Source organism: Amborella trichopoda, chromosome 8 (assembly GCF_054954075.1).
Source record: "Amborella trichopoda isolate Santa Cruz 75 chromosome 8, AtrichopodaSantaCruz75HAP2 v2.0, whole genome shotgun sequence".
Taxonomy (NCBI): Eukaryota; Viridiplantae; Streptophyta; class Magnoliopsida; order Amborellales; family Amborellaceae; genus Amborella; species Amborella trichopoda.
This window is the reverse complement of record NC_142343.1, coordinates 26,518,085-26,542,583: the sequence shown is the minus strand read 5'-3', so window position 1 is coordinate 26,542,583 and position 24,499 is coordinate 26,518,085. Positions and strand designations below refer to the sequence as shown.

The 24,499-nt window shown below is 33.2% G+C and overlaps 1 protein-coding gene across 1 annotated transcript; it reads right to left on the bottom strand.

The window, feature by feature from the left end:
* Positions 1 to 13,576: 13,576 nt before the first annotated feature.
* Positions 13,577 to 23,920, bottom strand: IRX9 (Nucleotide-diphospho-sugar transferases superfamily protein). Its single transcript, XM_006843233.3, has 3 exons — positions 23,064 to 23,920; positions 16,962 to 17,196; positions 13,577 to 13,952 (listed from the first exon to the last, which is right to left on the bottom strand). Exons 1-3 carry the CDS (start codon positions 23,747 to 23,749, stop codon positions 13,743 to 13,745), a joined length of 1,131 nt encoding a protein of 376 aa, XP_006843296.3. The 5' UTR covers positions 23,750 to 23,920; the 3' UTR covers positions 13,577 to 13,742.
* Between the last annotated feature and the right edge of the window lie 579 nt (positions 23,921 to 24,499).

The window sequence follows — 24,499 nt, the reverse complement described above, 5'->3', positions numbered from 1 at the left end:
AATCTTATTTTGCCTTAATTATATTCGGATATTACAAGAATTAATCAAATATAATGGTATGCTATTTGCTTACTTGTTATAAAATAGTTGGTTCAAAATCACTGTAGATCTGGGCGCGTTTTGGTATCAGAGCCAACAGTAAACTGTTAAGAGTAAAAGTTACAGTCTTACTGTAGAAACCTATTTAAATTTACATCTAAGAAAGTTGGTCCGAGAGTTAAGACAAGAGACGAAAGGACAAGTCTAGGCAAAGTACCCGTCAATGCCAGGAAGAACCGCTTAGGGGAACACGCTGGACCCTTGATCGTCCAGATTGTCATTATCTGCAACCTACAGATGACAAATTTAATTAGAAATCTAAAAGGTAATACTGCAACTCAATCTCAGACATTAAGAGTTAAAAATAAAAAAGAGATTATTATTAATGATATTGAAAATCACATCCAAAATTGGAATATTCTTAAGGTACCAATAAAAGATATTTATCAAAAAGGATAATTTAAATTCAAATTAGGTTATGCTATAAAAACAATAGAAGAAAGTCTATCCGTAACTCAGAACCAAAAAGACTTTCAATTATGATCAAAAAAAATTATTGAAAAACATAAAGAAAATAATTATAAATATATATATATATATATATGGAATGAGAAAGTAAATAATTTGTGTGTTCTATTCAGTCACTTTATGGGAGGTGGACATCTCTCTAGAGAGGGCAAAGGGCTCCTGTCTAGAGATGTAAGAGCTTTTAGAGAGAAGTGAGAGAGAAACAATTTTCTCGTGCTTTGCTGAGAAAGAGTTTCTAGAGAGAATGATGAGAAAAAATATTTGCCCGTGCCTTGGGGAAAGAGAGAGGTTTGATTCTTGTAGATAAAAAGTTTTCATGAAGATTTTTTGATGGTATCTCCTTATTCCCATAAAGATTTTTTTGATAGTATCTCCTTTGTAGGGGTGGAAACCGGTCGAGTATGGGTCGGATCTGGCTGAACTTAGAACTAGAACCGAAATAAACCATACATATGCACTTGAACCCAGACTCGAACCTGACGGGTCCAAACCTAGAACCGGACCCCAAATAAACTATATGTACTCGAATCCAAACCCGAACTTGAAGGTTCCAAATTGGACGTATCCGTACCTATACCATGCCCGATGGGCAATTTTGGATCCGACACTCACACCCGTACCTGACACCAGGAAATAAGGGGTTATAAAAATAGCTAATTGCCCAGATTTCAACCCATTCTATTCCCATAGATGGAGGACTAATCGTCCTACTTAGCTGGTAAAAGGAAGAGGAAGAATATGTACAGGGGAATCATGCAACGTCCATGGGGTAAATGGGCGGCTGAGATCCTAGAAAAGGGGTTAGGGTTTGGCTCTTGGGCTTTGATCGAGAGATAAGAGGCAACAAGGCCAAGCTCAACTTCCCTTTTCAAAGCCCTAAGCGAAAACCTTTAGTCTACGGACCCCCTGTTCTGAGCCTAAAACCCTAGAGATCGAACCATGGCTTCAAGCTCAGATGCAGAGATCTGGTTATCACCATTTGTGTCGAATTTGTTGAAAACTTGGCGTAGTTCTGCAGTGAGCTTTGGCGATGGTGGAGAAGAATGATGACGATATCGGATGGAAGATTTGAGGATTCGGAGCCTGAACTTGACGAAGAATCAGGCAAATTTGAATCAAAACCCTTTTTCTTTGATGGCCTGATCTTTTGCAGGTTGAAGCAGTTCTTCCCCATCCTTCTTCTTTGATTATTCGCCCACTGAAAAATAGTGTTTCAAATAGGAGATTATTGATTTGAGCTTTGATTAATGGAACAGAGGCCAATCAAATATAATGGAGGTAAACCACAGAGACCAGAAAAATCAGGAGACGCAAATTAGGGTCTTCGTCAGAGAGAGAGATGGATGCTTCGTACTTGTGTTTGGGCAATGCTTAATCCTAAAAAAGGTTAAGAGAGTAATTGGGGTCTTCGTAAGGGAGAGAATAGAGAGAGCGTTCATGTTGCTTTTGGGAAAAAATTTAGTCCCACATCGACAGATTTAGAGAGGTAACGAGGGGTTTACTATACAATGAAGGGGCGGTTGGGTGAAAAAGAGTAAAGGATGGGTAACTTTGGGTCCTGGGTCAGTATGGTTCCTTAGTGCTTGAACTCGTAATGGGCGGGGGTCCCTTAGTGCTCGGACTCGTACCCAAGAATCCTTGGGTCCACTGTTAAGCACCTGCGGGTCCAAGGTTTGTACCTATACCCCGACCTATGTCGGATATGCCCACCTGGTCTCTGGTCTCATTCTTGCATCTCTTCTCTACCTAGCATATTCAGTAATAATTACCCTATCTATGGGGTCTCATTCTTGCATCTCTACTTTACCAAGTAATAATTACTCTATTTAGTAATAATTGTCATAAGTAAAAAAAAAAGAAAAAAAAATACATATGATGTCTTTTGGGAGATTGCCAAAAGTATGATGTCTTTTGGAAGATTGCCAAAAGTAAAGAAGAGATTGCCAAAAGTATGATGTCTTTTGGAAGATTGCCAAAAGTAAAAAAAAAAGACGAAACGCATATGATGGATGTTGGGAAATTGTCAAAAGTAAAGAAAAAAAAAAAACGGCATATGACGTATGTTGGAAGAGTAGTTTTAACGGTTGCTTAATTGGATATTATCTATAGAAGGATATTACCTATAGAAAGTACATTGTGTATCCAAAACCTGTGATGTACTTTTATCAATATAATATATTTTACTTTATCATGCTTATGGATGTAGATCTTTAATACGAACGATTGATTGTGTTTTTTTCTTGCTTATTATTTACCAAAAATCAAGTTGTCGAGTTTTAAAGGTTCCAATGTACAATAAAAACAACAACAAAATACACATGCCAATAGCTTACGGCGGTTACATTCTTTTTTATGGATCTAGTTTCCCTTTTTTGTGTTGATTTCTCTATTTGACATGTCAAGAGTTTGATGCTACCTCCGTTGGTCTCCCTATTATGATTAATAGAACCATGATGATTGTCAAATGCAAATCTCAAACTTTAACGGATGACTTGATAATTCTCCCTTTTTCTAATCTATTTGAAAGTCAGTCCAAGAACATTGCGTTATCTTTTCAAGATTTGATAAGTTTCCAGTCAACCAACTTTGTCCAAAAAATTCTCTCATCCACTCCTAACAAAAGGGCTGGGTCATCCAAATCCAACAATAACAAAGTGAGTAAATCTCCTTCATTTTTTTCCATGCAATATACTTGTTATCCATTTATCCTCAATTGTATATTTGCATTTGAAGCTCTAATGTCTAACCATTTTGCAGCTATAGCATTGACTGTTAAGCCTTCCATACTTTTACTTCTTGTCGGGACAAGTAAAATCTGAAAGAAAGACTAATACGATCTTGTCGGATAATATATATATATATATATATATATATATATATATATATATATTTTCTTCTTTTCACCCATTTTCTTTTCTTTTGGTAAATATCACTTACAAGTAGTCTTATAAAACTAACAAATTCAAGATCTTAAAAACCTTGATGTCATTAAACCAATTTTCTTTAAACAAAAAAGAATCATTATACTTGAGAATATAACGATAATATAATTAAATATGACAAGAAACAAAAAGAGAGTACCAGAGATTACCTTAACCGGGCTTATTATACTGCACACCGAGTCACCACCATCTGATGGCAAGGGATCAATGATCACCTTTCAATCTCAATCGGGAAAGCAAGTTTAGGCCAAACCACACTAATAGAACAGGAACCCTTTTGATCACAAACTCAAACCCTAGGTGAATTCCCTTAGCAACCCAGTTTGAGAGAGATGGATTCTCTTTTTGTTATACGCTAAAATGTTTAGCCATAAATCTACAGTTAAGAGATGGGAGAGAGAATAACCCCATAGTCTAAACCCTTAAGTTATTTCACAATGTAGGAGGGAGAGATCAAAGATGAGAGAGTGGGGAGTGCCCCCTTTGGGCTTTCATGAGAGAGAAAGAAACTTTCTTAAGAAAGAGATAGAAAGATAATGTGTAGAGGTTTTGAGTAGAGACCAACCATTTTTATAGGCTTTAAACAATATTAGGGTTTCTTAAAGTTTTCCTTGGCTTGCCTCTGTGAGATTAAATATGAACCATTAATCTTGGGTGACTTGTGTGGTGAGAGATTTGAGCAATCCATTTCATAGATGAGCCATCAACATTATGGAAGGTGCTAGAACTTTTATCCCCTTTTCCTAAACTATTTTCCCATCAATAGAAATTAAATAAAATAAATCCAAATATAATATAAAGCATACCAAAATAAAGCACAAGTTTTCTCATGTTTTCCAAAGCATCATTCAAATCTTCATCAAGCCAATACCTTTCCAAAACATATAGCAACTTGGGCTAGAAACAAAAACCACACAAAAACCACTTATCACAAAAATAGAAAGCTTCTAAATGGGTGGGGCATGCCACGCATGAGAGGATCTCATGGGCCCTACCATCTAGGCCATGGTGGACCCATGTGCATAATGAGCCCCTATGCAATTTTAAATATTTTTAAAACTCAATAAAATAATTTTAGAATTTATTTGAATATTTAAATCAATGTAAAATCAACATATCTGATTTTATAAATCCAAATTTGATACATAAAATATTCAGAGATCTAAAAAATTCAAATAATAATTCTAAAATCATATATATATATATATCATAAAAAAAACATAATTAAATTTATTAGATGGAAAAATGATCTATATGGCCTAAAAATTAAATCAATCAAGCACTATGGCAGCCCACCTTCAACTGTGGACTACCGACCACATTTGCTTTATCAAATTGACCCAGTATTTTTCATGACCCACAGTCCATGCAGGGGTTCATTAGTGGGTCATCAAAGTCTGACCAATGAGTCAAAGGGTCGCAATCCTAATTTGTAGATTACAGTTCTGTCTTAGAGGCTGGCCAAAGTCACCTAGACCTGATGCAACCACAGTTCCTATGACGCATAGGGGTATCTTTCGCACATGCATACACTTCACCCTAAAAGTTGACTTGCTTTCTCGAAATGGTCTATCAATATGCATGTCTGTGATGGTACATAAATGAGGCTTGGACCCCGGTCTCTGAAGGCTACTATCACATATAAAGGTCACATAGTCCCTCGGCTCACTCATCCGGGCATACTCCGACCTCATCAAGGGATGAAACCCTTATCGATTTATACTCTATGCTCAGGTAACATGGGTTTTTCCCAACTGACTGGCCTAGACCGTCAAGCATAGTCTGGTATCAGTAAACACCGTTTGCTTAGTATGGTCCACGAGGGACCACACTCTCACTGAGTTCATGTTCCACTATATTAGTTCATTATTTCTTTTTTCAAGCACTCCTAAGGTATTTAATGGTCACACTTACCAAATATCTCCCACTTGGCCTTTGAAGGTCTTACATTCTCTCTTCCTCACTTTCTTTCATCCCCATCTATCTCTTCTAATTACATTATCTCTTTTAAGAATTTTCACTTATTCTCTCTCAATATATTATTCATAGCTTTCGCCATCAATCATTTTACAAAAGGACTTATTTAGACAACACATTTTTCTCTTTGCTGCTTGGATCTTATCCCAAAAGTGGTCATAGCCCATCTTTCATTTCGCATTGCGAATCATGGACTTGTTATCGTAGAAGTTCATTATGAATCTTCATCGCATGGGGTCGTATGTTTAAGGACTCAGAAGAGTTTTTCAAACAAGCTGCTCCCTTTTGTAGCCATACAGCCAGCGCCACACATTCGGGTTTCATGAGTGATCAACACTATAGTCTGTTGTTCCAATTGTCTTGTCAAATTCTTAGAGGTGCTCCCACTGAAATATTTCGTTTATTTGGATCTTTCTTAATCTCATATAATTCCTTAGATGATAAAAATATGATATTATATGCTGGGAATTCTTATAGAATCGTGGCTCTTTTGACACACATATCGCCGTTGTACTATCATAAAAAATGCTTACTGCCTCATAATGCACGAGGTGAAAGTCAAGTCGATTAATAAATTTTTTAATCCATACGGCCTCCTCAGCCGCCAAACAGCGCGCTACGTACTCTGCCTCCATGGTGGACAATTTCACCACATCCTGTTTCTTTGATTTCCAAGAAAATGTACGCCCTCCAAGCATGAACACATATCCAGATGTAGACGTCGCATCATCTGGATCTGTGAGATAACTTGCACTTGTATATCTGAATATCCAAGCAGCTAAAAAAAACATGGGACTGTAGTAGCTCCCACTCAATTATTGGACATACAACGTATACATTCTTAACATTCTTATGCATAAATAATGAGGTAGCATAATAAGTCTCATGCAATATGTAATTTAATACCTGTTGGTTTTACAATAAGTAAAATCTTCATGAACCACAAAGGTTCAACAATACTAGTCATCTTGGTAGTAAATCTATACAAACCAAGTTATCTAATCAACATAACACGTGTCAAGGAAGCCTAGTAAGATGACCTTCCTACAATATTCCCTATGGTTCAAGGTCTAAGGTAATCGATGATTCTAAATAACTAGAAACATGGATCAAGACATATTGGTATTTAAAAAACAATGCATGACAGTTTTCTCCTATTTTTATAAATACCTTAAAGACACAATGCTTGCTCTTTATTAAAAAAAATAAAACTATTGACTCAGAATATATATAGACATTCACAAGCAATAGTTAGATAATAGTATGAAGGTTTAAAATGATTTCATAAAGACTTAGTGGACCTTGCAAGACTATGTGGTTTTCTCAAAACCATATACATAGACTTAGGTTTTTTTCAATTCATCCAATTTAATTTCAAAATAGATGCTTAGCCTTCATAAATCATTTTTCCGCATTCACCATTAATTTCCCACCAAGTCAAGTTCATGACCACAAAAACAAATCATATATACCATCTTATAATTTTATCCAAAATAAAGCATTACTAAATAATGGTTATTAAAGCCTTGACAAAATACTTCCTTTTTGGAAAATATGAAGAATTTATCAAGTGATCATCGTCACATGTAATGCATCATATTATAGACATGGGTGTGGTTTGTATAGAGCCTATGCTCTAAACAATCAAATTAGAGCCTACCCTCAAATAAAGTTGAGAAATGCGGTTTCAATATTGAAAATCTTTGTGATAACCTTAAAATATATTTTAATCTTTATTCATAAAATTTAAAGCTTAAAAAATAGTGTAGATCGATAGATCTATGAAAACTTAAAAATCGACGATCCAAAAATGCATTACAAGATACATTGTTTTCAAAACTTGAAAGCCAATTTTTTCTCATGTCCATACATCTTGATGTCGAGATGATCAATTTGAGGATATTTAGACATCAAAACATCCTATTCTAGTGAAATTTTTGAGGTAGGCTCCAATTTGAATGTTTAGAGTCTCGGCTCTATATACACTTTTCCATATGGACGTTAATGAGAGGATGATCACTAAGATCGAGTTCCATCAGAACACTTCCTTTGTGCTTACATATTTGAATGAGCCACACCCATATCTCGTGTTTCATCTTTAGGGCTCAAAGCCCTTGATCAAATCACATCTCTATGTGTATTACTAGCTTAAGTAGTTCATACTTTAGCACAAGGAGGCACTAAAACATAGGGTATTCATAAATCGGCTTTTTCAAATTTGTTAGCACCCATCACTTAATGTCCATACACTCCATATATATTCATAAAACAAATAGCCAAAATATAAGAAAAACATATTAAACATAAAATAAAAAGTTATTAAATCCTCTTTCCCTACATGACCTTACTATGTAATGTGAGAAAATTTCATACTTCAAAACTATGTAGTGTCGTACCTGGGCTTTATTGATTCGTTGCTTTTGCTTGTTTGACAAGCTTTTGTGATCTTTGAAGAGCACACAACTGATGGAGAATATATTCGTCATCGGTTTCACACGTCATGAAGTGTTCATCTTTTTTGGCACTTGGATTCTCCTTGTCTCATATCGTGAATAAATAATTTTCTTCATCCCATCATTTCAAATATCACAATTTTGATAATCCCACTTATCTCTCGCGTTTCTTGGCTACTACCAAGTCTATCTATGTATCCCTTCATCTTGAAGAAACCAATATGCTTTTATAGGTATTGTGTTTTTTCTTCTTTTTGCTATTCTTAGATAAAAACTCTTCATATAGAGTGTCATATCTTGCCAACTCTGTTTTACATCTCTCTAAAGTTTTACTATAATAAACTATACTCATGGCATACTATAAAACCTTTTTAAATGAGCCCTAAAAAAGTCTCCATAATCAGCAATCCAAAGATGTGCCTTATCATGCCACATCTTTAAATTTCATCCATAATAGAACTTGAGCATCCTATGATAAAAATATGATCTCTCTCAAGTCATAAAGAGTTTATCTCCGAATCCTTTTAAATATTGAAATAGACTCCAAAAAATATAAAATAGTGCTCAGTTCCATCCCTAAATCATACCATTTAGTGAGTATTCATTTTAGTGACATTTACGTCTCAATGTAATTTTCTCAGCAGAAAATCAGGTTAAACACATCTCAATAAAAAAGTTGTTTATCTCAATCCTCAAATAATTTCTTCTTGAAATATTTTGTGTTGAAAACTAGACTCAAAACCAAATCATAATATCATAATGTAAATCCCAAATAATATTTTTTTTCATAGAAATAAATAAGTAATATTCACATCACAAAATAAATCATACTGCAAAATTCTAATATGAACACTATCTAGTAAAATTGTATTTTCTCTCTACCCTCATGGAGTTTTCTTTCAAACAAATTTTATTTGAAAGTAGACACATAATAGTAATACATATATTTCTACAAACCTTATATCACTCTGTTAAGTAGGCTTGATAAATATAGCTATTCATGTTTCAATGAAGAACATACCAAATTTCAGAAAATTCAAGATGACCTCTCTTCAATCTAAAATTTTTATTCCTCTCTTCCCATTTATATTTATCTCTCAAATAAATTTTATTAGAAACTAGACTCATAATTGAAATCTAAAAATTTAATGTGAGCTATAAAACATTCCATTAAGAATAGAAATAAAATCATGATTTCTAAGTCATAGACATAGTTTTCGTTGCAGAAAACAATACTTGCGCACACTTCCATAAATTGATCATAACCTTCAAAGCACAAGGACTATCTTGATGATTTTTTTTTGTTAGAAAGTAGACTCCAATTTATGAGTCACAGTATAATTTCAGTAAGAAATAAAATTATATAATTAATAGAAAAAATTACAGAACTCAATGGACAGTTTCTAGATGTTAGAGGGTCAGAATTGACACCCTTCATTGATGATTCCATAACTCTCAATTCCCTTAGGATCTCTACTGAAATTTTGCAGGTAGATCCTAATATCAAATACACATAATATCATTGAAGTATACAAAAGAAAAATACATCATTATCTTCTTCATATCACTGTTCCAAAATAGCCCAGAATACCCTTTATGCAGAGTGTTTTTTTGGTGTTTGAATATTCCAATAATTCTTTAACTGGGGTATATTACTTGACTACAAACATTACAACTAATGACATCAAGTGCCAATAGCTCTGAAATCAATGAATTAAAGACTAATACGATCGTGCCGGGGAATATATATATTTTATTTATTTTTCTTTTTTTCACCCTTTTTCTTTTCTTTGGGCAAAGATCACTTACAAGCAGTCTTATAAAACTAACAAATTCAAGATTTTAAAAACGTTGATATCATTAAATTAATTTCTTTAAACAAAAAAAAATCCATAATTCTTATATTTGAGAATATAAAGACAATATAATTAAATATGACAAGAAGTAAAAAGAGAGTGCCAGAGATTACCTCAATCCCCACACCGAGTCACCACCATCCGATGATGTGAGATCATTAATCAACCTTCATTCTTAACCGGAAAAGCAAGTGTAGGCCAAGCCACACTAATAGAATAAGAGCCCTTTTGATCATAAACTCAAACCCTAGGTGAATTCCTTAACAACCTAGTTTGAGAGAGATGAATTCTTTTTTTGTTATACCCTAAAACCTTTAGCCATAAATCCACAGTTGAGAGATGGAAGACAGAAGAACCCCATAGCCTAAACCCTTAGGTTATTTCACAATGTGGGAGAGAGAGATCAAATATGAGAGAGTGGAGAGTGCCCCCTTTAGGCTTTCATGAGAGAGAGATAAACTTTCTTAAGAGAGAGATAGAAAGATAATGTGTAGAGATTTTAAGTAGAGACCAACCTTTTTTATAGGCTTTAAACAATATTAGGGTTTTTTAAGGTTTTCCTTCGCTTGCTTCTCTGAGATTGAATATGAACCATTGATCATGGGTGACTTGTGTGGTAAGAGATTTGGGCCATCCATTCCATAGATGGACTATCAACTTTATTTAAGATGCTAGAACCTTTATTCCCATTTTCTAAACTATTTTTCCATCAATAGAAATTATATAAAATAATTTTAAATATAATATTGAGCATGTCAAAATAATGCATAAGCCTTCTCATGCTTTCCAAAAACTCATTCGAAGCTTCCTCAAGCCACTACCTTTCCAAAACACATAGCAACTTGGCCTACAAGCCAAAATCACTTATCACAAAAATAGTAAGCTTTTAAATGGGTAGGGCATGCCACCCATGAGAGGATCTCATGGGCCCCACCATCTAGGCCATGGTGAGCCCATGTGCACAATGGGCCCCATGCAATTTTAAATATTTTTAAAACTCAATAAAATAATTTTAAAATTTATTTGAATATTTAAACTAATGTAAGATCAATATTTATGATTTTATAAACCCAAATTTGATAAGTAAAATATCCAAAGATCTAGAAAAATTTAAATAATAATTCTAAAACCATTTATATCATAAAACGAATATAATTTAATTCATTAGATGAAAAAATGATCCATATGGTATAGGAATTAAATCAATCAAGCACTGTGACACTCTACCTTCAACTGTGGACTACGTATCACACTTGCTTTATCAAACCGACCCAGTTTTTTTCATGACCCACAGTCCGTGTAGGGGTTCATTAGTGGGTCACAAAAGTCTGGCTGATGAGTCAAGGGGTTACAATCCCAGTCTGTAGATTTCAGGTTCTCCCCTAGAGATGGGCTAAGGTCACCTAGACCTGATGAGACTACAACTCCTATGACGTAATGGGGTATCTCTCGCACATGCATACGCTTCACCTTGAAAGGTGGCTAGCTTTCTTGAAGCGGTCTATTAATATGCATGCTGTGTGATAATATATGGATGCGGCTTTGGCCTCCATCTTTGAAGGTTACCATCAGACACAAAGGTCACACAGTCCCTCGGCTCACTTATCCAGGCATATTCCGACCTCATCAAGGGATGACCCATTAAAACCCTTATCGGCTTGTACTCTATACCCAGGTAACATAGGTTTTTCCCTACCAACTGGTCTAAACTATCAAGCACAGTCCAGTATCAGCAAGTACTCTTTGTTTAGTATAGTCCACGAGGGGCCACACTCCAACTGATTTCCTGTTTCCACTATATTATTTAATTTTACAAGCACTCACAAGGCCTTTAATGGCCATACTCACCCAACAAAAATCTCACTCACCTCCTTCCATTCTTTAGTTTGTTGCTGTGACAAATAAAATCTCACTCACCTCTCCACCTGATGAAAACTTACCTCTCCACTTGATGAATATCAACTTGATCATCTTCCAGCTCTATTTAAAAAGGTCTTCTTCCTATTCCTTTTTGGGCAAACCTCTTCTTCTTTGGCCTCTTCCTCTTCTTCTGCTTTCATTTTTATCATCTTTTATTATCAATGTACCCAAAAGTTTGCTCTAAATAAAAGATAATTATTATCAGGGATTGAAGAATCACCTTGTTGGCCATTTCGACTCCTTTAAATGATTTTTGTTAAGATTATTCAAATTCCATTAAGAACATAGCTTCATAAATTTTCCTTAAAGTTTTTTAAAATCACTATTCAATAGAAATTCATACTGATAAACTGGTACTTATTTAAAAAGGAGAAAAGATACCAATTCCTGTCCTTGTAAAGCACAAGTACCGTTGTAAACTATCAATGAAATAAAACAACTAAATAAAAATCACGAGATATAAAAAACCCTCGAACCAAACTATAGTGAAAATCCATTAAAGCTATGGTAAAAAATAGATATTGTAGTCTAAAACTTCCTCAGCCCTTTTATAATTGATGGACAAGGTTTGCTTGGTTTTTGTCCCCAAATCTTTCAAGCCTTTCCTATACTTTTTTTTTCACGGCTGTCCAACTTCATCTTGCTTGACAACCACATCTCTACAATATCACACAAATCATGCAAGCTCAGTAAGTCCTTCATTTGGACGCTCCAATTATCATAGTACTCTTTGTTAAACAAGGAATTTATGGTTGGATCATGGAAGCAATTATATAACATAAGAAAAAATGACAAAGTTTATATAAGATTGTAACTTTAAAATTTAGAATTAAGGTGCACCTCAAAAATCTATCATAAAAGGATGTTTTGACATTGGAAACCCTTAATTGGTCCTCTCGACATTGGGATGTATGAATATGAAAATAAAAATAGATTTAGAGTACTAAAAATAGTGTATCTTGCGACACATTATTTGGACCATCAATTTTCAAGATTTTCAAGTGTTTACAGATCTACTTGATTTGAACTATGTTTTGAGTTTAAAATTTTAGAATTAGAGATGAAAATAGATTCTCAAGCCATCTCAAGATTTTTTGACAACAAAATTATATTTATGATAAAAATAATTTGATTGTTTAAAGTTGAAACCTTTACAAACCACACCCAGAAAACAATTTCTCATAAATAAATCAATAATGGGTAAAGTACTATCTTATTCAAGTTTACTAATGATTAACAATAATGAATTAGAAAAAAACGAATAAAATTACAACTCTAGATTTTATTGCAATAGTGAAAGATAAAGTGTACAAGGACTATGCTGTTGCTGCCCCAAACTTTTTCCCTCTATAAAATGCCATCATTTCCTCTCTTTACTTTCTTCCCTCTTGGCTCTCTTGTGCCACCAATAAGCCACATTCTCCTTTTTATAGTGGGAGCTTCACATATTTGAAGAAGACCCCTACTAGAGTTCTCTAGGAAGGACCCTACCAAAAATAGAGAACTTTTCTCCTTAAGCAATATAAGCTAAAGAAAGCCCAAGTAGATAAATTTTTGTTCCAAGCTAGGAAAGTTAAGCATGGCTTAGATTTAAACAAGGTTCCTTCCAGCGTTTTTGGACACAGCCGAGGTGACTTGGATTCAGCCAAGTTACTCGGCCTCGGCTTAAGGGGCGAGGCCGATTACCCGATACCGATTTTGTTTATACATTGTTATTCGCAATCTTACTCATTCCTAAGTGGCTTCCCAACTCTCTTTAGGTGTACAATGGAAACCTTCTTTAGAACTTGATTAATGAGGCACATGAATTCAACACCAAGGTTCTCTATCCATCTATCTCTGTCTCTGTATTTGAACAGACTTGTAGGGAAACTGAAGTAGTATATCACCATTGAGTATAAATTGGAAACCATGAATGAATGGTTTGCCTGAATTACAACCCCAAAAACCCAAAAGAAAAGATTTAAAAAATTGACAAAAGAATAAAAAAAAAACCATATTTGAGAGTAGATGTAACAGTTTCTTCGCTATCTTTGAGAGGAGGATGCAGAGAAGGGGAGGTTTAGGGGTAGATGATGGTCCAAGGTCCAGGCTCCCCGGGGGTTCGGAAAATTCGAAAGAGTAGATGGTGGTTGGAGATAGAGGCGCCACAACATGATGTTGGAGCAACCCTTTGGCAGACCCTGCACTTTAGTCTCGTCTTCCAGAACCAGGTTCTGGACGAATTCAATTGAGTTCTGCAGTCACAAAACCAAACAAAATTATCTCGATTGAATAGCAAAGATCAATGACTTATTACTCAAGGAGAGGAGAGGAGACAATTCCATGTGCCAGTTCATGAGAAATGTGCTAGAGCTAATGGACAATGTCATTATCTTGGTAGAACTAGTAAAGTTTTTTAAAGGAATATGGGAAGGTTTTGTTGCATCGACGCACGAGTTCAATATTGATTCCCCTTTAAATATCTATCTTAGAGATGGATTTTGGATCCAAAATTTTATATATCACGAATCTAGACTAACGTAATCATGAATATTAAAAAAAAAAAAAATTATCTTTAAAATATTCTATTTTTTGCATACATAGAAACATTTACTTCATATTATAGTTTTATTTTAGGACATAAAAGTGGTTGAGGGCATGTTTGTGCTTCATTTTAATAGAACTTACGTTCGAACTTCACTGTCTTATGTATACTTAAAATTGACCTTGACCATAGTTTCCCCTTAGGAAAAGTATACAAAAAGACTATTTACTTTTAATACTATGAGGTCGCAATCATTGATGTCTATCATATTTCAAATTTGGTAATTATGTAGCATGAAATATACTCAAAGTTCACAAAAAGAAGTTTATTGAACTTCGTAATACACCCCAATTCATCCAGTTTTGGATATGATGGCTGAGAGTAATTGTGACATCCTTTCAACAAAGATAAATGGCCCCATAGAATATAATCCTATATACCCCTATTATAACAAAAAGTTGAAAAACCAAAAAAAACTTCATATTTCATCACACAGCCATCATATTTACTCATAAAAAGAAAGGAAAAATAATACTTATGAAAGAAATAGAGAACAAAATATAAGGATCCATTATAAGTCAAAATAATAAAAAAATACGATAAGTTTAACGTGCGCTCTCAAGGCAAGAGTGAACCTTGGTATCACATGGATATAGGATATAAAACAATTCCTAAATCACTAGCAATACATGTAGTGCAGATCCAATGGTCTGTGAAGAACTAAAATGAAGAATGAAGAAAAATAAAAGTTCAAAACAGACTACTTTTGAAGTTCAAAAATTTTTTTTCCTTTGAGATTCATGCTCACTATTTTGTGTATATTAACCAGTGAAATATTTGACCCATCCTGTAGTTCGAAGATGGATTTTAGAAGGAAAACAAACATACAAATTAATCAAAATGAAAATTTTCCATAATATTTAATAAATTGGGGTAAAACTATATATTATTTTTAGAACAACTTATCGGATATTAGCTCTATAAAGCATGGCATTCCTCATTAAAATGGAGAAAAGGCATGATATTAAAATAAAAAACAAAAAAATAAATAACGCAAAAGTGATAAAGAATACCAAATTGTCAAAAACAAAATATGTAGAAAATAATTTGCAGGAAATTAATATTATTCTCGATAACCAACTCAAACACCAAATCACAAGGAATGAAAATGATTGCATCGTAATACAAACATCAAAGCAAATATATAGTAAACATTTCTAAAATACTTAAAAAGTTAAATAACAAAATAGATATTACTCATAAAAAAGTCTAAATAATTGAAAAATAGCAACCCATATCAAACTATTAGGATCTTTACGGTTGTGGAAGCGAAAAGTAGAAATATAGAACCAGAAAAGATGTTTAGTAAATTAAGTCAATAAAATAGTAAAGTGAGGCACAACACATGGCCTTTGTTTCAAACACCATATGATTAAGCCATGAATTATCAAGGCGAGGAAGGTTAAGCAGAAAACAAAAAACAATAAGTGAGAGTTCTTTAAGTAAAGTGCCAAAAAAATAAAAAAAAATATAGACCTTCTATTTTTAAGATTTTCAAGTATTCATAGATCTGTTTGATCATCACTATTTTTGGAACTTTAAATTTCATAATTAGGGTAACAATAGATTTTCATATCATCGCAAGGCTTTGTGGGCACCTTATTTCACTAGTAAAAGGCTGACACCTTATATAAACCTCACCCATTATATTGTAAATTTCTAGTGAAGATTAAACAATTTTTGGTTAGATATATTTCTCTTATGCTTATTACATCACAATCACAAGTTGAAATAAATATTTAGTCCATTATAAAGGCTTTTGACACCAAAATTGTTCCTTTTTTTCTTTTCTTTTTTTTTGGTGGGGTTTCGAGGTGTGGTTTTACTCGTTATCGCAGACCTCTAGGCTTGTGGTAACCACACTATCCACTATCCACCTTTTCAATTGCTTTTTGGAAATAGGAAGAAGGGCACCAAGCTTCTGACGGGGGGGGGGGGGGGGGGCGTGGCGTGTGGGTGGGTGGGTGTTGGGTGTTAAAGAAGCTAGTCCAAGATAGTCTAAAAAGGATGATGACTTTAAACTTTCCCTTAATTTGTTCTAAACCTCAAGCCTTAGTAAAAGATGTAGGTTGTGTTACGTAGTAAGCCCAGGTAAAACTTTGTCAAATATTCCATGAATCTTGAATCTGTGCTATAGTTGACTTAGTTGAAAAAAACTATGATGATGATGATGATGATGATGTTGATGATGATGATGACGATTACAGGTGTCAAAACATCTCAAATAACATTAGAGAGTGAAATAAAAATTTCACTCAGATACATCCTTAAAAATATATATTTGGAATAACCAAATTATCATGTAGCCTTGAAAAAATAGTGGAATTTTAGTAATTTTACAATGTAAGAGGCCCGACCCAATTCATGAGAGCATGAATAAATTACTGAAACATCTCATTTTTTAGAGTACCCAACCTTGAAAAATAATCAATTCAAACATTTTTAAGATAAATTTTTGTGAGGTATGCATTTCTCTAATATAAAATTTCTTTGACAAAATAAAAATCAAAATAAAACGATAAAAATTAATTGAGATATTTCGACCCCTTGATGATTTTGCACAGGATTTTAAACCTTTAAATGACAATTTTCCCTATTTAAACAATTAAAGGCGGGTAAAAAATGGTAAAATCCCTAGAGAGAGAGGGTAGAAAGATACATGAGAATTGTGTTGCATGGATGAAGAGCGGCCCCATCTCTCCGGATCCCACAAGATTGACGAATTGAAGGCAAAAGAGGAAATGTTGAGGAAGAAATTGGCAGTGAGGTTGTTGTCTCTGGTATTGACATGCCATCCAATGACCTGATTTGTGGATGATGCACACACAGGCCCTTCCACCTCCACCTTCTTCCTCGTTCCAGATAGCAAAGCAACTGCCCATGTCCCCAATTCCCTACAATCAATTCCCCCATTATGAAGTTAGTTTCACAGAGGAGATAAGTCCCTTCCCCCTCCATTAAGGGGAAAAAAAGAAAAAAAAAGAAAAAAAATTTTAAGTTGGCGGGTTCAAACATTGGGTATCCAAACTCGTGTCCGACATTTTAAAAAATAAGTGACCAAGTTTGGAACACGTGGATGTCCAAATCCACTCTCTTATGATTTTTTATTGAGAGATAAGTTGACATCGATTACCAAATATATAAAAGAAAAACAGATGAGTTCAGATATTGAATGCTCTAATCATAACATTTTTAAAAACCAATACAAATTCAGACACTCAATATCCAAATGTGTTACTAAATAGTTCATGGTTCAGAATCCAGACAAAGGGTAATTTAGAAATTGAAAAAATTAACTGTGAAAAAATGGCACTTGAGCAATGTGTTAAATAAGTGATTTGTTTCAAATATACACTACAATATTTATAAAAGGTGTATCAAAGGGTAACCACACTTTTTTTTTTGGTGAGTCAATGGGAAAGGGCTTCTGCCCTTGATAAAAATTGAGCTTTGAATGAAGCATTTAAACGCTAACCAATTAAACCTGGACTCTTTTCGAACAACCAAACTTAATTAAGTAACATTTCGATAATTTATATATCTGTTTTAGCTGGACAATATAGATTTAACGTGTCATTAAAACAATGTCAAAAAGTGACACGCCTAGTATAAAATCTTCAAGGTCCAAACAAAATATTTCAACCTTAAACTTGCACAAACTTTTTCTATGTTTTAAATTTCAAGGGTTAAAAAGTAACAGAAAAATTTATTGGAGACGACAAAGTCAACATCTCCATGCCGTCGTTATTAAAAATATTGCAGTACATTCTAGCTTGCCATGGAAATTATGCGTGTATATATGTATATTGAAATCTAGTGAAACCCCTTAAAGATATTTTTAAAAGGGTTATATTATCTCTATTTTTATTCAAGGACACATTTTTTCTTTTTCATTTCACTCATATACTTCTTTCAAAATTTTACCTTTGTCCAATATTTGGAACGAGGAACAACAAGGGGCATTTCAATAATTTGACCCTATGGGGACTCATCAAAATGATGAAAATACCCTAATTGTTCTGCATTATAAATAAAGAACATATTATTGTGTATGAGTGATGCCGATCAAATAGAATATTTTTGTCATTTAATACATGCAAGACATCGAAATGCAGAATGACAAAAAATACATTTAATTGTTTCGCATTACAAATATTCAACAGACATTCTTTATTTGTAATGCAGAATAACTAGGAGTATTTTTGTCATTTGCATGAGGCCTCATTGGTGTCAAATTATTGAAATGCCCCTCATGATTCATCACTTTCATCAAAGCATTTTTCCAACTAATTGGGGTCTGCTACACGAATCTCAGTCTGCCATTCTACTCTATCAAAAGTCGTACCCTTAGTGAGGCTATAACTCCCCATGTATTTTCTCACTACTTCCAACCATGTGTTTTTTAGCCTACGCTTTGTCATTTTTTAGCCTTCCACTTGAACTAACTCACACCTCCTAATAATTGTTGTATTGGGTCTACCCTGCACATGACTAGTCTACGTAAGTGTACTTTCTCTCATCTAATCGTCTATTGGAGCCACACCTAAGTTCTCCTTAATATATTCATTTCAAATTATAACTCTTTTTGTCTTGCCACTTATCCATCTCAACATCCTCAGCTCAACTACACTCATCCTATAAGAAAAATGCCCCTCATTGTTCCTCATTCAAAATACTAAACAAGGATAATTTATTATTTTTTTTAAAATTCGAGGAGGTATATGAATGAAATAAAAAAAAAAAAAACATGCCCTCAAATGAAAGAAGAGATAATTTCCCCCTTTAGGAATGCTTTAAGGGGTTTCATCTCTTTTAATGATATCTTACCTACCTATATATATTATACATCGTGCAAAAGATTTATATTTTTAATATCAAAATCAACTTTAATGCGGGCACTCCATCTTTTTGTATTACACATTCAGAAAACCATATATTTATATATCATATTACATATATCATGCAAAAGTTCTATATTTTTTGTATATGAATTAACTTTAATTTGGGTAGCATATGTTTGTACTCTTTTCTCAAAGTGCGAGGTGAGTTCAAATATTGGCACTTAAACCGGTTCATTTATATCCTGTTTTTGTTTAGTTGGCTAGTTTGGAGATCCAATACTTTGAATTGCAATTTAACAATGAGTTATGAAGTGAGGCTTTACCTATCAACATTTTCCTTTATAAAAATTAAAAATATGAAATTTAATAGAATTGGAAAGGCACGATTCTATTCAACGTTGCTTATTTTACACCCTAACATGAAACGCTTAGCTGATTGGCCAAGTATGCGCTGGCTCTTACCAACTTATGATGGGGTTAATTAAATTATGCTTATTAATAATAATAAGCGGTTGGTGTGATGTGGTTGCCCACATATCATTTCGACTTATACATTCAACAACAAAGGAATCATGTTAAGCACATCATTATTTTAATTTAATATACAAAATAACTATAGCTTGTTTTGCACCCCATAGGACAAGGAATAGTAGATAATCTAGGGCAGTACATTTTTTTTTTTCTTTCTCTTTTTTTCCTGGTTGTTCAAAAATAAAAATCGAATAACATTGCTAATGTCAACTGCTAACTACTCAAGCTTATGTTAAATTTTTAAGGCTCTTCACTAATTTTTTGGATATAGTTTTCATGAGTCGGTTGACTCATATGTAGAAATGGGCCCTCTCTCTATAATCCATTTTTTGAGAAGGTTTTTAAACTTAATTTTTTTTGGGAATGTATAATATCTAATATAGGAAGCATCAATATGTTAAAAGCAATAAATTATATATATTTTTAAATATAATTTGATCCTAATGTTTAGAGGATATATAATCCTTAATAATAATGATAATAATAATGATAATAATAATGATAATAATAATAATAATAATAATAATAATAATAATAATAATAATAATAATAATAATAATAATGATAATAATGATAATAATAATAATAATAATAATAATAATAATAATAATAATAATAATAATAATAATAATAATAATAATAATAATAATAATAATAATAATAATGAAAACTAAGAATAATAATTATGTTAAGAAAACATTTGGACCGTTAGTTACACTTGCCTATTTGTATCCATCTTTAAAATGGATGGTTTATACCTTTGGACCGCATATTGTAGCAATGTTGTCCAGCCGGCATGAAACAATTTTCTTTTTGCAAAACTTGATTTCCGTATAAGCAACAACTATGAATGAAAAAAAATGAAGGAGAGCTTTATCTTTTAGGACGTTCTTAATCTATGCTTATAAGAGGAGGAAATTTGGTTAGGCCTTGGGCTGGGCCAGCCCTTGACAAAGCCAAACCTGGGTCCCAATAGGGTTGGCTGGTTTTGGCCTACTTGGGCCTTGTCCTCGATGAAAGGGGCCTATCCCTCTCCAGGCGTGGGCACGACCTAATAGATTAGAAAAAGAAAAAAAAAAAAAAAAGGTTTGATAGGGCTGCAGTTCTATTAAAATAAATAAAGCCTCACCTCATAACTCATCGAAAATTGTAATAAAGCCTCACCTCAAAACTCATCGAAAATTGTAATTCAAGTGTTGGAAAGCCTCGAAATCGATCATCTCATCTTGAACACTATGGTTGTGAAAAAAAATTACGATTTCAAATTTAGTGTATATTGCAACAAATCATCTAGACCGTCCATCTTATCTAAAAATAGGTGTTCACGGATCTAAAAGATCGCTACCATTTTTTGAGTTTCAAATTTTTCTGCCAGTTTTGAAAATTGATTTTAGAGTCATCATGGGGATTTTCAATGCGGAAAGTGCTTTACAAGTGAGGATTTGAAGTGATGTTTTTTTTTGTTTTAATAAAATCTAAGCCCTATAAAAAACTTGATCCTTAAAAAATACAAAAAAAAAACAAAGAATTTTTTTTTAAAAAATAAAGGGTTGGTCCAACCGTAGCCCTGGCCCACCGTCGAGGTCATAAGTTGGATCCTTGGTTCTATTTTCCGGGGCCGAGCTGGTCGCGTGACCCATTACCAACCCTAAATAATTAGATACTTCTTGTAACGATATTTTTATATCACGCAAGGCGACAGATACCCAGTTTTACGTGTATTAATACAATGGGTAATGTCAGTGCACAAAACCCCGCTTGCTCAGCATGAGCATGAATAAAAAAAAAAGTTATTAAGAATAGTAATAGTAATAATAATAATAATAATAATAATAATAATAATAATAATAATAATAATAATAATAATAATAATAATAATAATAATAATAATAATAATAATAATAATAATAATAATAATAATAATAATAATAATAATAATAATAATAATAATAATAATAATAATAATAATAATAATAATAATAATAATAATAATAATAATAATAATAATAATAATAAAATAATAATAATAATAATAATAATAATAATAGTAATAATAATAATAATAATAGTAATAATAATAATAATAATAGTAATAATAATAATAGTAATAGTAATAATAATAGTAATAATAGTAATAATAATAGTAATAATAGTAATAGTAATAATAATAATAGTAATAATAGTAATAGTAATAATAGTAATAGTAATAATAATAATAGTAATAATAGTAATAGTAATAATAGTAATAGTAATAATAGTAATAATAGTAATAGTAATAATAGTAATAATAATAATAATAATAATAATTATAATAGTAATAATAGTAATAATAGTAATAATAATAATAGTAATAATAGTAATAATAGTAATAATAGTAATAATAATAGTAATAATAATAATAATAGTAATAATAATAATAATAATAATAATTATTATAATAATAATAATAATAATAATAATAATAATAATAATAATAATAATAATAATAATAATAATAATAATAATAATAATAATAATAATAATAATAATAATAATAATAATAATAATAATAATAATAATAATAATAATAATAATAATAATAATAATAATAATAATAATAATAATAATAATAATAATAATAATAATAATAATAATAATAATAATAATAATAATAATAATAATATAAAACAAAACAAGGGTAAACAGCTTGTGTTGCCCCAGCATAATGATTCTGGTCAACCGGAATCAAGGCTGTGGGTTTGGCTCCTCAATTTAAGATTGAGGAAAAACAGGAATGTAGAGCAAAAGGGTAACAATCTGATGAAACTGAATTGTGTGACATGTTTCAAGAGAGCTGAAATGGAGAAAAGGCTGAGAGTTTTTAATTCTTTGGGTGAATCAATTGTGGGAGTTGCTTCAAGGAGCTGAAATTCCTTTTTTTCTTTTTTTTTTTTGGGTTGAATGAATTGTGAGAGATATTTGAGGAGCTGAATTCATGAAGAAATGAAGTAGTTTTTTTCCCTTTTTTTTTTTTTTTGGTAAATTAGTGGGGATGACAGGCTAGTACTTACCCATCCTAGTACTACGCTTGCCTCGGTACACTTATCTTCAAAGTCATGATCCGATATGGTGTACTAGTACTATAATGATTGTAAAGATTCAATGTTGTCTCAAATTCCAAAATGAAAAGAAACAAGTTTGAAAGTAAGACGAGTAATAACTCACGAAATTGAGTATGAGGAAGTAGGATAAACGTCAAATTTTTGAAGTATGTTACCCATAACCACCATAAATTCAGCTTTTCATTAAATCAAATTTCACCATAAACTCGATCTTATTTTCCTAAAATGTAAAACCATGTTCTATACATCATATATAATTTTCCTGAAAGTTAAGAGAGAGATACGTACTCGATTTTCCTGATCTCGTCGAAGAATTCAAGATCATAGACGTTTGAAGGATCAGCGAAATGAACAATCCCGTCAAGACGATGATGCTTTATATGATTTAGGGCGTGATTCCTCTGGTGATCGACCCTCGAAGCAGCATCGGTTGCATTCTCCCGACACACCAAATGCCTATACATAACCCCGCTCCGCCTCAGCACCTCCGCGGTATCGTCCCACACAGGCTTCGACTCCACCACAATCCACAACAGGGGAGCCTTCACGAGCTTAAGTGTCTGGCCTAGTCTGTTCAAATAAGCAGATTGAAATAAATTATACGGCCTCAGAGTGGTCACTATAATGAGAAGCCTTAAAGGTTTCAATTCGTCGAATTCTATTGGATCATTGTTAATCTTCTCATCAGAAAACTGGCTGAGTTCGCTGGAATTGTCTGACTTTTTGGCCGGAATTTCAGCCATCAAGCTCCTATTGGAGTTTTCGGGTGGCTGGAAAACTTTTGACTGCACTCGTGGGATGTTGTTTTCTCCGGGGGTGAACTTTGCAGAGGCCCGACTGGGTAAAATGGACGAGCCGTTGCTTGTGGGCGCGAAGCCCGTGAAGAAACCCATGGCAAAACAGAGAGAGAAATGGAGAATAGCTTTTTTCCATAGGTGAATTCGCTTTTTTGAGCCCATCTTAGAGGACAACATGCTTGAGACTGTCGGTTTAGAGGCCGGAAAGTCGGCTCCAGTCTTTTTTTTATGGGTTTCCGGCCACTTATGATGAGGTGGGAGAAGAAGCCACAGGGGGTGCAAATAGTTTGAAATTTAAGGGAGGGGGAGGAGGGATTTTTTTTTTTTTTTTTTTTAAAGCTTGAGAGTGAAGGCCTTTAAAATAAGGCGGGACGATGCAACGGCTCTATGATTGAATGTTGGTAAGCTGGATTAGGTGAGATGGGTGAAGAAAATGATTAGGTGAGGGATTTGTTTGCTATTCCCTTGCTTCAATTGGTGGTCTCTTCAGCCCAAAGAAAAATGCAACCCTTTCTTTTCTCCATAAAAATCCAACTCATTTCGTTGTTGTCACATGGTTGACTGATTGCAAGCCCCCAACACACACACACACAAGCAAGGGTGGAGCAACTGAAACTAGGCGCATCTTATAACGAAAGTTGAACTACAACCACTCCTTTAAGCAAAGGGCATCAACCGGGTTGGCAATGGCCTGGGCGGGCTGGGCCCAACTCGACTCTACAAAGCCACGGAATGTGGCCTGAGGATCAGGCCAGGGCAAAGCCACTGCAGCCTGAGGTCTAGGCCGGGCCGGTTTCGATTTGGCTTAGCTAAATCTTGTCATTTTTTTTTTATTTTTTAATGGTATTTTGGTCAATTATTTTTTATGATTTTTTTTTTTGAATATTTTTATTATGTGCGTCCTGATGAGAAAAATGAATGTTTCAA